General features: G+C 36.4%; 1 protein-coding gene across 10 annotated transcripts in view; it reads right to left on the minus strand.

Annotated features, from left to right (window-relative positions):
• Lrp1b (low density lipoprotein-related protein 1B) overlaps positions 1-14890 on the minus strand; it is a 2058309-nt gene that overhangs the window by 1120681 nt on the left and 922738 nt on the right. For all 10 annotated transcript variants that reach the window (XR_374143.4, XR_374144.4, XM_006498463.4 and 7 more), the window contains exon 6: positions 12583-12840. Coding sequence is in view for 8 of the 10 variants with exons in the window: in XM_006498463.4 (XP_006498526.1) it covers positions 12583-12840 (258 nt within the window). In the remaining 2 variants the exon portion in view is untranslated. The remainder of the gene's footprint in view (positions 1-12582; positions 12841-14890) is intronic.

Here is a 14890-nt window from a genome sequence, read left to right on the forward strand (position 1 = left end):
CATCAAACTAAGTAGAGAGACTATCAAATCAATTCTGAAAAATTAGGAACAGGACAAGGTTGGACACTCTCTCCATACTTATTCCATATAATACTTAAAATATTAGCTTGAGCAATAAGAAAGCTTAAAAATATCAAGGGGATAGAATTGGAAAGGAAAAGTCAATGCATCTTTATTTGCACTTGATATGTTAGTATACATAAACTACCCTAAAAAGTCTACCAGAGAATTCATAGAGCTGAGGAAAATTATCAGCAAAGTAGGTATATACAAAATTAATTTCCTGAGTCAGTATACAAAAGATAAAGGTCTGAGAAGGAGAATAACATCATTTACAATAACCTTAAACACTATAAAATACCTTTGAAGACCTCTAAACAAGCAAGTAAAAGACTGGTAGGATAAAAGTTAAAGTAATAAAGAAGAAATCAGAAGATGGAAAGATCTCTCATACTCATAGATAGGTAGAATTAACATAGTAAATATGGTGTTCCTGACTTATATACAGCAGAGGAATGCCTAGTCTGGCCTTAGTGGGAGAAGGTGCACCTAACCTTCCAGAGAGATTTGAGGCCCCAGGGAGTGGGGAGGCATGGTGGGGTTGGGGGAATGGGGACATCCTCTTGGAGACTGGGTGGAGGAGGAAGAGGTATGAGATGGGGAACGGTCTAGGGCCACATAGGGAAAGGGATGACGTCTGGACTGTAAATAAAGGATTAAGGTATAAAAATAAATATTTTTTAAAAAAAAATCAATCTACAGATTATATACATTCCCCTTAAAATTCCACCACATTTATTCACAGAACTTTAAAGAAAAATTTTCATCTACACACACACACACACACACACACACACACACACACACGAACATATACACAAGTAAAAACAAAAAACACAAAACAGGGTAGTTGAAACATTACTAAATGCTAAAAAAAAAACTGCTAGAGGTATCATGATCCCTGATTTTAAGATGTACCATGAAGCTATAGTAATAACAAAACTGTATGCTACTGGCCCAAAAACATATTCATTGATTAGTGGTATCAAATTGAAGACCCAAAGATAAATTACACACCTGTGGCTACCTAAATTTAACAGATATAGACTTATCACATTGTAGAAAGCCCAACTCCAACTGGATTAAAGACCATAACATAATGGAAAAATATTTTAACAACTAAACATCTAATAGAGTGAGATGTTTAAAATAAATATAAACTCAAGAAACTCAATATCAATAAAAAAATAACACTTAAAATTCTCAAAAGAGGAAACTCAAGCTGCTGAGGAACACTTCTGCTGGGTCTGGACTTAGTCAGAGAAGATACAGCTAACCCTCAAGAGACTTGGGGCCTCGGCAAATAGGGAAGTCTGATAAGATGGCAGTGGGGTGGGGACATTCTCTTGGAGATGGGGCAGGGGGAAAGGTGTGGGAGGTAGAACAGTTGAAGGGTAGACTGGGAAGGCAATAAAGTCTGGATTGTTAAAAAAATCTTTGAAGAATAAAAATAATAATAGTAAATGAAATGTACAACATACTTAGTCTTTTAGGAACTGCAAATCAAAAGTACATTTCATCTTCTCCCTGTCTGAATGGCTTAGTAAAACAAAACAAGGACAGCCGATGCTGGCAAGAATGTAGAGTAATGGGAATACTTATATATTGCTGGTGGGTGTGCAATGTTATACAGTCACTATGAAACTCACTGTGGGAATCAGTCTACCTCAAGATCCAGCTATAAACTGAAAAGGATGTTTCATTCTACTGCAGAGAAACTTGTTGAAACTTACGGTTTCTCTCATTATAATATCCAGAAATTGGAAACAAACAGAAGAATGGTTTAAAAAAAAAACATTTACACAGTGCAGTATTATTGAGCTGTGAAACAAAGAAGCCAGGATTCTCTAAGGCAAGTCCTTAGAGACACAGCAATCAAAGAAAATGCAAAATGCAAAAAGATCCTAACCCAAAACATCCAGGAAATCCAGGACACAACAAGAAGACCAAACCTAAGGAAAATAGGTATAGATGAGAAAAGATTTCCAACTTAAAGGGCCAGTAAATATCATCAACAAAATTATAGAAGAAATGGTTGTACAACCTTGCAATCCCACCAACAATGGAGGCGTCCTCTTTCTCCACATCCTCGCCAGCATCTGCTGTCACCTGAATTTTTGAAGGTTTGGATACAGAAAATGTGGTACATTTAAGTGAACCACAAGTACTACTCAGCTATTAAAAAGAATGAATTTATGAAATTCCTAGGAAAATGGATAGACCTGGAGGGCATCATCCTGAGTGAGGTAACCCAATCACAAAGGAACTCAAACAATATGTACTCACTGATAAGTGGATATTAGCCCAGAAACTTAGGATACCCAAAATATAAGATACAATTTGCTAAATGCATGAAACTCAAGAAGAACGAAGACCAAAGTGTGGACACTTTGCCCCTTCTTAGAATTGGGAACAAAACACCCATGGAAGGAGTTACAGAGACAAAGTTTGGAGCTGTGACGAAAGGATGGACCATCTAGAGACTGCCATATCCGGGGATCCATCCCATAATCAGCTTCCAAACGCTGACACCATTGCACACACTAGCAAGATTTTGCTGAAAGGACCCTGATATAGCTGTCTCTTGTGAGACTATGCAGGGGCCTAGCAAACACAGTAGTGGATGCTCACAGTCAGCTATTGGATGGATCACAGGGCCCCCAATGTAGGAGCTAGAGAAAGTACCCAAGGAGCTAATGGGATCTGCAACTCTATAGGTGGAACAACATTATGAACTAACCAGTACCCCGGAGCTCTTGACTCTAGCTGCATATGTATCAAAAGATGGCCTAGTCGGCCATCACTGGAAAGAGAGGCCCATTGGACACACAAACTTTATATGCCCCAGTACAGGGGAATGCCAGGGCCAAAAAGTGGGAGAGGTGGGGGAGGGGTTGGGTGGGTAGGGGAGTGGGGGGAGGGTATGGGGGACTTTTGGGATAGCATTGGAAATGTAAATGAGGAAAATACCTAATAAAAATGTTAAAAAAAAGAAAAAATATTGCGATAAAATGAGTCCACATAGATCAGTTTTCTACTACTGTTTTGTCTTATCCAACTTCTATTTGATCGTTTTTTGTTTGTTTGTTTTTTTGTTTTTTGTTTTTTGTTTTTTGTTTTTTGGTTTTTTTTTTTGTTTGTTTGTTTTTTTTTTTTTTTTTTTTTTTGGTTTATCTTGTTCAGCTGTCATCAGAGAAGCTTCCTCCTATAGCAGATTGGAACAAATTTAGAGATCTGTAGACAGCCATCACACAGAGAATTAGAGAACTTGGAACTATCAGTTGTAAATGGATGTCTCCATCAAATCCCTCCTCTCAGAGCTAAGTGAACCACAAGGAAGAGGAGGCAGCAAAAAACAGTAGAGGCAAATAATAGTAGCAAGAAAATGTAGGATGCCAATAATACAAGGCCCTATACATCAACATGATCAAAGCTGATATCAGCTCAAAGAGACTTATGAATGGTGCTTAGAACTTTCAAAGAGCCACACTTGGTTCTCTGAATTGATATTTTCATTTCCAATTTATTATTCTTATGAGATTACTGAGTATATGAATCAATATACTCTGACCCTTATGGTTTCTCTTGGGCTCTTTTTCTACTATTGTTTTGTCTTGCCCAACTTCTACTTGATAGTTTTTGTTTTGTCTTATATTTTATTTTGTTATATTTTCAAAGAATCAAACCCTAGCCATGTGGGTAAAGGTTAACAAGTGAACTGTCACTTATATATGCTGCAGAAGGGAAAATCAATTCTTTCCAATGGAAAAATACTATGGATATTAATCACAACATATCAGATCTCATGTTTGGAAGTAAGTAGATTTTGTTTTATTTATTTGTATATTTGTTTTAAATGTTGAAGTAATTTGTATGGTCAAAGTACATAACCAAATACACATATGGAACCCAATGTTTTGAACAACACTTATTATAAAGCTTATGGATGGAACAATAAGCACATGAATCTAGTTAGAAAACATAGTAATTAGGATTTAGCAGACTTATATGACATCAAGCACGGTTTTGATGGGAGTATGTTTGGATCTTGTATGTGCAAAATATATTTTAACAAATGCCAAGAAATAACTGGCTACAAACATTGGAGTCTGGCATATCCCTTGTTTCTGTTCTTATAATTTAGATACTTGCTGCCAAACAACAGTATGATAGTCACAGTCTTCATAGCCTGACAATCACAAAGATGGACTAATAACAAAGACAAATTTATAGAAAAGCAGAGGGTGAAGAAGTTTTGTTTTCCTTTGTTTGCTTTCTCTTCTATTCAGGGAATTAGGGATGTCTTCCATGGCTCTGTACAGATTGTTCCTCAGGATAAGTTACTTCAAAGCCAACTGCAACATACTATCAAGAGAAGTATCCTAAAAAGGACTATAGAAATATCTTCTTAGACCGGCATCTTTAGCCATGTAAAAAATAAAACAAAAGAAAAGAAATCTCAGTAATGGTCTATTCTCCACCCTGACACTCCAAATCCCTGCAGGAAGGAAGTGTGGTAATTAGCTTTGCATACATCTAAATGGTAATTCATGTATCAGAAAAAAAAATCCACTTTTTATGATATCATGTAAATGTGCTAAGTAGGAAATAAGAGGTTTTTAAAACTCACAAAAAGCTTAATATATCATGCATTTCCTCACAAAACAGAAGATTGCCAATAGAATCTGTGGGAAGAGAGCTGTAATATTCCTGCACAAGATGCTCGCTGGTCTTATAAAAGCACTTACTTTAACTACTTGTGCAAAAATTACTTCAGATGATATTCTAATAAAATATTATGAATTCTGAACTGCTAATAGCCAAACATAACTCATCTTCTGGGGACTCCCTTAGGGAAGACAAGAACAACCAAAAAGAAAATACTGTTTTTGAAAAGTCATATGAACATATGATACAAGGCTGGTCAACACCAGCATGTCTTCCATTCTCTTTTGGTAGAAATTGATGAACCTTTTCACACTTCCTACCAGAATGTTGTTTCCTGAACTGATTCCTAAAGGCATTTCATCTCTGGTGAGGAAGTCAAAGCATAAATTCCAGGTTTAGTGTGGGCTGCTAAACTGGAATATATTCAGAAAGAATCTGAGTAAAATGAGAGATTAAACTGCATCACAGGAAATACAAAGTCTACTTCCCTACAACAGGATTTGTGTGGGAGACAGAAGCTGAGGAGATAGGGTGCCAGCAGAGAAGCCAGACAGTAAGGGCTTGTTTTTCTCTAAGAAAAATGAGAAACTGTTGAATTAATTTGTTTCAAATAAAAGGAAATCCTTATTAATTCCTCAAAATTTAAAGAATGAAATGGACAACAAAGTCTCTATTCACTAGTAACAGTGGGAAAGAAAATTGAAGCAATATAACATGGCTTGGAGGTACACACCTTTAGTTCCAACTACTCAGAAGATTGAAGGAGGATAAGAAGCCAAAGCTAGTCCTGCCTATACAGTGAACACCAAGAAAATTATGACATCTTACCTCAATAGGTGTGTGTGTGTGTGTGTGTGTGTGTGTGTGTGTGTGTGTGCGTGTGTGTGCGTGCTCACGCACGTGTGTTGTGTATGATAAAATTTAATGATAAAATATTTTAGTATATTTTAATATGTAAGCTTCTCCTCCCAGTACAACTGACTATTATAAGCAATATCAATAATTTGTGATTGCAAATGAACAAAATAGAGTATTTTGCAAAGTTTCTAAAAATAATGGATCAGAGTTACATGAAAGAAATTAAGATGAAAAGAAAACAAAAATCAACTGCTAAAAACTAAAGAATAATCCATCCAGGATTTTATTTGCTACATATAGACAGATCTGCACATGGAAAGAACTAAGTTCTGCTAAAAACAAAACCAAAGAAAGGCTTGAGAAGAGATCAAAGTAGTGTGGAGCTAACTCCAAAGCTAAAAGTCAGGAAGCACTGGAAATGCCATCTTTAGCAAGGAATACTCTGGTGCACTGGAGCTGAGCCCAAGAATGGCTCACAAGACGTTGTTAGATACAAAATTAAATCATAGAAAACAGTTCTACTCCTTTATACAAATGATAGAGGGGCAGAGAAAGAAATTAGGGAAAAAGATACCCTTCACAATAGCCACAGGTAATACAAAATATATTGGTGTAACTCTAACCAAGTAAGTGAAAGAACTCTATGACAAATAACTTCAAGTCTTTGAAGAAAGAAATTGAAGGAGTTATCAGAATATGGAAAGACCTCCCATGCTCCTAGATTAGTAGAAGGAACATAGTAGATTGCTTACCAAAAGCAAGAGACAGATTCAATGCAATCCTCAGCAAAACTCCAACACAAATGTTTAGAGCCATTCTCAACTTCACATGGAAATTAAAAAAAAAAAAAAAAAAGCTCACAGGAGAGTCAAACAATTCTAATCAAAACAAACGAAAATAAACAAACAAAAACAAACAAACAAATAAATAAAAACTTGTGAAGCAATCATCATCCCTGACCTCACACTGTAATACAGAGAAATAGTGATAAAAACTGCATGGAATTGGTTTCAGAAACAGATATGTTGATCAATGAAATAAAATTGAAGACCCCAAAATAAACCCACACACTTATGGACTCTTGAATTTGACATGGAAGACAAAACCATACAATGGACAAATGAAAACATCTTCAACAAATGATACTGACTTAACTGATGTCTGCATGCAGAAAAAAAGAAAACAGATCCATTTTTATCACCCTGCACAATTTTCAAGTCAAAGTGGATGAAGGACTTCAACATAAAGCCATATACAATAAATTGCATAGAAGAGAAGGTGGGAAATAGCCATAAACACATTAGTACAGGAGGCAATTTTCTGACCTGAACACCAATTGCTCAGGCTCTAAGATCAGTAATTGATAAATGGATAAAACTGAAAGCTTCAGTAAGGCAAAGGAAACTGTCAATAAAACAAAATGGCAACCTACAGGGTGGGAGAATATTTTCACCAACCCTACATCCAACACAGGGCTAATATCACAAATACAAAAAGAACTCAAGAAGTTAGACTCCAATAAGCCAAATAACCCAATATTAAAAGTTCAGTACAGAGCTAAACAAACAATGTTCAACAGAGGAATCTCAAATGGCCAAGAAGCACTTAAAAAATGTTCATCATTCTTAGTCATCAAAGAAAAACAAATCAAAAGGACTCTGAGGTTCCACCTTATACAAATCAGAATGGGTATGATTTAAAAAAAAAACTTAAATGACAACACATGCTGGAGAGAATGTGTTGAAAGAAGAACATTTTTCCATTTCTGGATGGATTGAAAAAGTATACAAATACTCTGGAAATCTATATGGTGGTTCCTCAGAAAATTGGAAATAGTTTTACCTGAATACCCAGCTATATAGCTCCTAGGCATATACCCAAAAAATTTCCCACCATACCTCAAGTACACTTGCTCCACTATGTTTACAGCAGCTTTATTTGTAATAGAAACTGTAAGAAACCAAAATATCACTCAACCAAAGTATGGATATAGAAAATTTGCACAATGGGATACTATTCAGTTATTAAAAACATGGAGGGGGAATTTTGTGGACAAATGAATGAAACCAGAAAATATTCTAAGTGAGGTAACCCAGATACAACAGACATGCATGGTATGCACTCACTGATATGTGTCCAAAAAAAAAAAAAAATCAAAAAACAGAATACCCATGATACACAGACACATAGACCCAACAAGTTAAGCAATAAAGAAGGCCCAAGCAAGGATGCTTGAATCATACTTAGAAGCACGAACAAAATATTCATAGGAGGCAAAGGGAGGGAAGTAGATTGGAGAGGGGAGGGAGAGGGAAATTCGGGGCTGGTTCATGTGTTTGGAAAGACAGGAGTGATGCCCAGAGGATCAGGAGAATGTATGGAAATCTGTAGCTGCTGAGGGTGGGGGAAGGGGGAATCTTTAGGATGTACCAGAGACCTGCTATTAGGGAGGCTCCTAGGAGTCGATTTGAGTGACCTTATCCAAGATGCCTAACAGTGGAGAAATGAAGCTTCAGAAGTCCACCTTCTCTAGTCAGGCAGGACCCCCACTGGAAGAATAAGGACACCAACTTTCTTAGTCAGGGTTTCTATTCCTGAACAAACATCATGACCAAGAAACAGTTGGGGAGGAAAGGGTTTATTCAGCTTACACTTTCCACATTGCTGTTGATCACCAAAGGATATCAGGACTGGAACTCAAGCAGGTCAGGAAGCAGGAGCTGATGCAGAGGCCATGGAGGGATGTTACTTACTGGCTTGCTTCCCCTGGCTTGCTCAGCCTGCTCTCTTATAGAATCAAGACTACCATCCCATAGATGGACCTTCTGCCTTGATCATTAGTTGAGAAAATGCCTTGCAGCTGGATCTCGTGGAGGCCTTTCCCCAACTGAAGCTCCTTTCTCTGTGATAACTCAAGCCTGTGTCAAGTTGACACAAAACTAGCAAGTACACCAACCAACCCACCAAGTCTTTAACCCAAATTTGACATGTCTTATAGAAATGAAAGGACAAAGATGGGGCAGAGACTGAAGGAATGGACAAACAATAATTGGCCCAACTTGAAACCCACCCCATGGCCAAACATCCATCCAACATTATTTATGATAATCTGTTATATTTGCAGACAGGAATCAAGCATAACTGACCTCTGAGAGGCTCTGCTCAGAAGCTGATTAATACAATGGCAGATACCTGTACCCAAACATTGAATGGAGTTCGGGACTATTAAGGAAGAGTTGGGGCAAGGTTGAAGGCCCTGGATGGGATTGGGACCCTTCAGGAGGACCAACAAAGCAACTAACATGGAACTCTAGGAGCTCTCAAAGACTGAGCCACCAACCAAAGAACACACAGGAGCTTAAAGGAGATGCTTGGCACATATATAGCAGATATGCAGCTCAGTCTTCACCTTGGCCTCCAACAATAGGAACAGTCTTTCCCCAAAGCTGTAGCCTGACCATGGTATCTGTGCCCCAACGGGGCTACCTTGTCTGTTCCCAAAGAGAGAGAATGCCCCTATTCTGGATGAGACTTCATGTACCAGGGTTGGTGGATACCGCAGGGTGTCTACCCTCTCAGAGAAGAAGGGGAGGAGTGGAAGGATGGTATCAGGGAGAGAGCACTGGGAGGGGGCAGTGTGGGATGTAAACAAATAAATACATTTACAAAAAGTGATGGAGTCAAGTTCATGCTAGGATATGCAAAAATATAATCAGAATGTTCAGAATATTAGAGAATCACATACAACATCAAAGTGAAAGTATGTGTAACAATATAACTTTAATGATACAATAAATAAAAACTACCCTAATCTACATCATTCACTTCAGAATATTGTGCTCTGATGGAATCACTAGCTTATTTGATTCCAGTATCTGAGTTCCTACCAGAGTGTTCTCCAAGAAAATGTTAAAAACAATAATTAACTGCAACAAATATGTTTTGTTAAGATACTTCATTGAAAATCAAGTTTAATGTAGGTAAGTTACTTCAAAAATTATCTTTCAAATCTTTTCTTTAGAGAATACATGTCATATATGAAATGAACTATAAATATGATAAAAATAAAATCAAGTAAAAGTATGCTCTATCATGTTCTCCCATGTTCCTTAATCAATATGATTTCTCCTGCATGTTATTGTCCACTTTCTTTCATTATCCTACAATATTGCTTTAAGGATATTCTAAGTGTTAAGAGGCAACACTCTTAGGGAAGCTACACAACAAGCATTTTTAGGACTTTTTGTATAACACAAGTCTTCATAGCTCATCATTTTCACCTCATTCACAACCTTTAAACATCCCAGCTTACTGATACTAGTTTATGGGACTGACCATTTTGCTTTATTAGAATGGAAAAACAAAATGGAGATACAATGAAGTGCTTGGAAAAGCTATAAAATCTGACCCAATACAATCCAGCAGACCACACTTTCTATATGATGTTACCCAGCTTCCCAGAGCCTCAATTTTCTATCTATAAGAGGCAATAATAACTTCCTATTGCATAGATAAACGTCTAGCATGGTCATTAAATTTTCATATCTACATTTGGGGAGGATCCATTTTTCTAGCATTAAACTAAACAAGATCAACTTCAAACTAGAAAACAAGCAGAAGGTTTAGCTGACTGGGGTCTGTTTTAACCATTTAATTTTGCATAACACTTTTATGATCTGAGTTAAAAGTATTCTATTATAATTCTGAAATGGTCCATATCTTCTGCTAGCTTGGGGATTAGTTGTATATGCAAAACTGAAATCTATAGTGATTAAAATCTATAACAGAACCCACAACAGACATAAAAGTCTGCAAACCAAGCCATTTTGATCTGTCTTGATTAATGTTTTTTAAAGAGCCCTTATATATATATATATGCTAATTCAATTTTTATTTATTTATTTTTTATTAGATATTTTCTTTATATACATTTCAAATGCTATCCTGAAAGTTCCCTATACCCTCCCCCCACCCCGCTCCCCTACCCACCCATTCCTGCTTCTTGGCCTTAGCATTCCCCTGTATTGGGGCATATAAAGTTTGCAATACCAAGGGGCCTCTCTTCCCAGTGATTTCTGACTAGACTATCTTCTGCTACATATGCAGCTAGAGATATGAGCTCTGGGGGTACTGGTTAGTTCATATTGTTGTTCCACCTATAGGGTTGTAGACCCTTTCAGCTCTTTGGGTGCTTTCTCTAGCTTCTCTATTGGGTGCCCTGTGTTCCATCTTACAGATGACTGTGAGCATCCACTTCTGTATTTGCCAGGTGTTTTCTAAAAGAAAGTGTTCTTTTTTTCTAATAAGATCAGTTAAAAGCCCCTAAACAATGGTGCTGAAAAAAAAATCATGAAGGTAATCTCTGAAATAGTTAATGATGACATGCATTTAAACTAGACTTTATTGGTTCATCATTTTAACTTATATGATGTGACAGAGATTTTATGTAATTATACATGCAGGGAATATTCAAACTTCATTATTAACTCACAAATTGTCCTGGTAAATGCAAAGCACATCATATTCCATGGCAGCTGTGAAATGACAAGTTGCTAAAATTCATAGCGTAAAATTATGAAAGAGGTCAGGCAACCATGCCCACATTTCTGTTCCCACTATTATTAAGTTACTTCTTCATACTTAAACACTTTTTAAAAATTAAAATTGACTATATAATTATATGACTTAAACCGAACATCATAAAAATTATTTTTCCACAAATAAAATAATTAAGAATCCATCTCTTTTCTTCAGTTCAAAATTACGATGCTGCTTAGCATTTCACAAGTGGCTTAGCAAAAGCAATCCGTGTTTTTATAGGTATCTTGATTGTTTTATAAAGAAAGCATAGCAAGTTAAACGGATATGTTTGCAATTATTACGATGTAAAATTCTTTTATTATTTTTGGGTTTAAAAGTAATGATCTATTGGATAATTACCAAAGAAGATAAATACTTTTAGAAAATGGTAAATGTAGAGAAAAGACAGCTAAAGTAGGTTTGGGAGCAGTCTTACATCATGCCATATTTTCCAGGTTATTTGACCATTCTTTATGCTATTCCTGGAGATACATACATTTGTATTAGATGGAGTAATCAAAATGAGGCAAAGAGCTAGTGCTTTGGTTCAAATTCAATTCCTGTGTGAACCCATATGTGATATATGCCATGAAAAAGCATTCTTTGTTGTGCCTAGGTGTGGCCGACTGTCCAAATCACTAAATATTTTTCACCTGCAAATTACATTTACTCCAGATTAGAATACTTTTCTTTCTAAATATTTATGCTATTTATTCATTTATCTTTAGCTTGCAAAATTAATGAGGGCATTATTTTCTGTGAATAGAAAATAACTAGGTACATGTTAAAATTTTCATTCAAGGCTATCTAAGCATATTCACATAAAATTTCTACCTATTTAAGTGGAGAAGAGAAACAGTATATGTGATGTACATATTTGTGTAAATTCATGATTTTAATTTGTGATACTATGCAGAGAGAGAAGAATGATTTTAAATCATGAAAATTCAAAATAAATCAAACAAGAGTTGATATTTTATGTACTGATTTGCTTTAATTAAAGTTAATAAAGAGGCTTTTTTTCTCCAAATTGGAGAAAACCTAATAATTTTCAGTGTATTTGAAATAAATACGATAGCCAGTAAATCTTAAATAATAAAATTATTTCCTGGATTTCTTCTTTTATTTAAATTTCATCTTTGCATTCATATTGTGAACTATATTTTAGCAAAATGTGTCAATTACATGACATGTGACACTCATACACTCCAGGTATGAAAGAAAATATTACAATAAATATTGCAATCTGCTATTTAGGGACAAAGAGCTACTGAACCTGTGTTTGTGAGCACATGTACCCAAGCCACTCATATTCACACATGAAGCTATTTAGCTAGGCTAAGTAGAGAGATAAGAAAACAATGCTATGTGTAAAGGAAATTCTTGTGGGGCAATCTAGAAGATTAGGATACTTACTTTGGAAGGATTGAAGACTGTTAATTATCCTTTGATCTGTCAATCTTCCTGCTTTTGTTATCTGGCCACATTTGAGTTGATTAGAAGACTCTCTTGATTCAATCCAGCAAATCATTTCTTCACTATAAATAAAATCTAGCGTATGGATTTCATTTCTGTTGGCTGAGCTTAGAGTTGTCATTTTACTTCCATTGATGTAGAAGAGCTCAATTGTTTCAAGACTTGAAATTAATAACATTGGTGCCTTATCTGTGGGTTCTAGAAAAAAAAACACAGAAAATTACTGTTAAGAAAAAGGGGATGATAATGTCTTGTTTCTTCAATGGTTCATTACCAACTGAAATCTACTTGCAAAATATCTTTGGAATAGAAAGAATGCTTGCATGAAAACCTTTTTAAAATAAGCTACACACATGTCTCATTGCATGCAGTCTCTGGGAAAATGTATTTGTCTGAGCATTTGCATCCATTATCCCTAAGTCATAATGTGTGATCTGAATGTAAAAGAAATGCTCTTTACTTTTATCTATGTGTGTTGTGAATTCTGTTTTTGTTTTTGCCACATTGATGTATGTGAATGACCTACTCTGCAGTTGCTGAGCTTCACTTGGGAGCAAGGACATGCATTTAGAAAGTGAATGTGAAAGGTCAGAATTGGACTGTCAGGAGCAGAACACAGGAAACTGGGCTCCTAGCAAGATTCACTTTTAACCTTGACCTCTCAGACTGTCTAGAGATCTAAGATCCAAAATGTTAATTCTAATCATGATCTTAACACAAACTTTAAGACTATGCTTTTATGCAGTACTAACATTGGTGTTGTTAGGATTGATGGTGTTTGTATGTTTGTTTGTTTGTTTTTTGAAACAGGGTTTCTCTGTTCCCTAGCTGTCCTGGAACTCACTCTCTCGACCAGGCTGGCCTTGAACTCAGAAATCTGCCTGCCTCTAACTCCCAAGTGCTGGTATTAAAGGTGTGTGCCACCACTGCTTGTCCTGAGTTTTAATGGCACATTCAAAGCTAGCAACAATTCCTACATGAAAACTCGTGTTTCCAGAACTTGCTTTCATGCTCACACTAGTATTGTTGCTGAAGTGGTAGAGAATTCAGAATTTCTTGTTTCAGCTTTTGTTATGAGCTCTAGCAATATAATATTAAGACTTTTTGGCTCAGATTATAAACCTATCAGGAATTGAATTCTTATTAGGGTTACCACATCCTATGACAAGCAAACAGGAACTAGACTCAAGAATAACCAAGAGAATGAAAGAGATGGAAGAAAAAAAATCTCAGGGTTTGATATATGAGTAAAAAATTTGTTACATCTAAATATATTCCTGAACCCAAATATCCAGGAAATCTGAGACAATGTAAAAAGATCAGACCTATAATTAATAGAAATAGAAAAATAAGAATCCCAGTTCAAATGACCAAAATATAATTTTAGCAAATAATGGGAGAATTTTTTCTTACTTAAAGATAGACATGATTATTAAGTTTCAAGAAGCTTAAATGTCGAATACATTAGAATATCAAGTAGATTAGATCATGCAAGAACCTCCCTGTGCCACATAATGATCAAAACACTAAACATATTGAACAAAGAAAAAATATTAAAAGCTGCAAGGGGAAAATGCCAGGTAACATATAAAAACAGATCTATTAGAATTAAACCTGAGTTCCCAATTATCCTGTCCCGCGGGATTCAGTTATTCCTGGGTGCGAGGGAGACCGCAAACCTGGAAGGAGATGGGAGGAAAAGAAAGAGGAATAGGAGACCAGGAAGGGTACATATTGAGGTCTCGTTTATTATGCTGAGGTGCCTTCTTTTTAAAGCATACATCGCGGGGAATAGGGGAGTGGTCAAGGGAGAATTATACACAGAACAAAGAAGTGGGCGTCTGCTGACATGGGGGCCAAAGTCAGGTGCCAGGCAGCGGGCACTCTGGATCTTATCTCTGGAACATTGATCCTCCTTGACAGCCTTGGGGGTCAGGCTGGGCTCAGGTGTAACTAATGTCCATGGATAGCATGGGAGTTCAGGAAGAGATAGGGAAGAGGGGACAATAATTCAGCTTTTACAGCCTCAGGTGCCAAGAAGGGAATAGGGAGGAAGGGGGTGATAACCAGCTCTTAGTACAAGGCCATTTGGCCTGTTAGGGAAATTGTGAAGGGCTCACTGTCTCGTGGGATAGTCTCCAACACCCAATGAGACAATAAAAGCCAGAAGGGAGACCACAGATGACAGCATAGAGTAATATACCTAGTAATATTACTATACATAGAGAAAAAAAGATATTTCATGATG

The sequence above is a fragment of the Mus musculus genome, chromosome 2 (assembly GCF_000001635.26).
Source record: "Mus musculus strain C57BL/6J chromosome 2, GRCm38.p6 C57BL/6J".
Taxonomy (NCBI): Eukaryota; Metazoa; Chordata; class Mammalia; order Rodentia; family Muridae; genus Mus; species Mus musculus.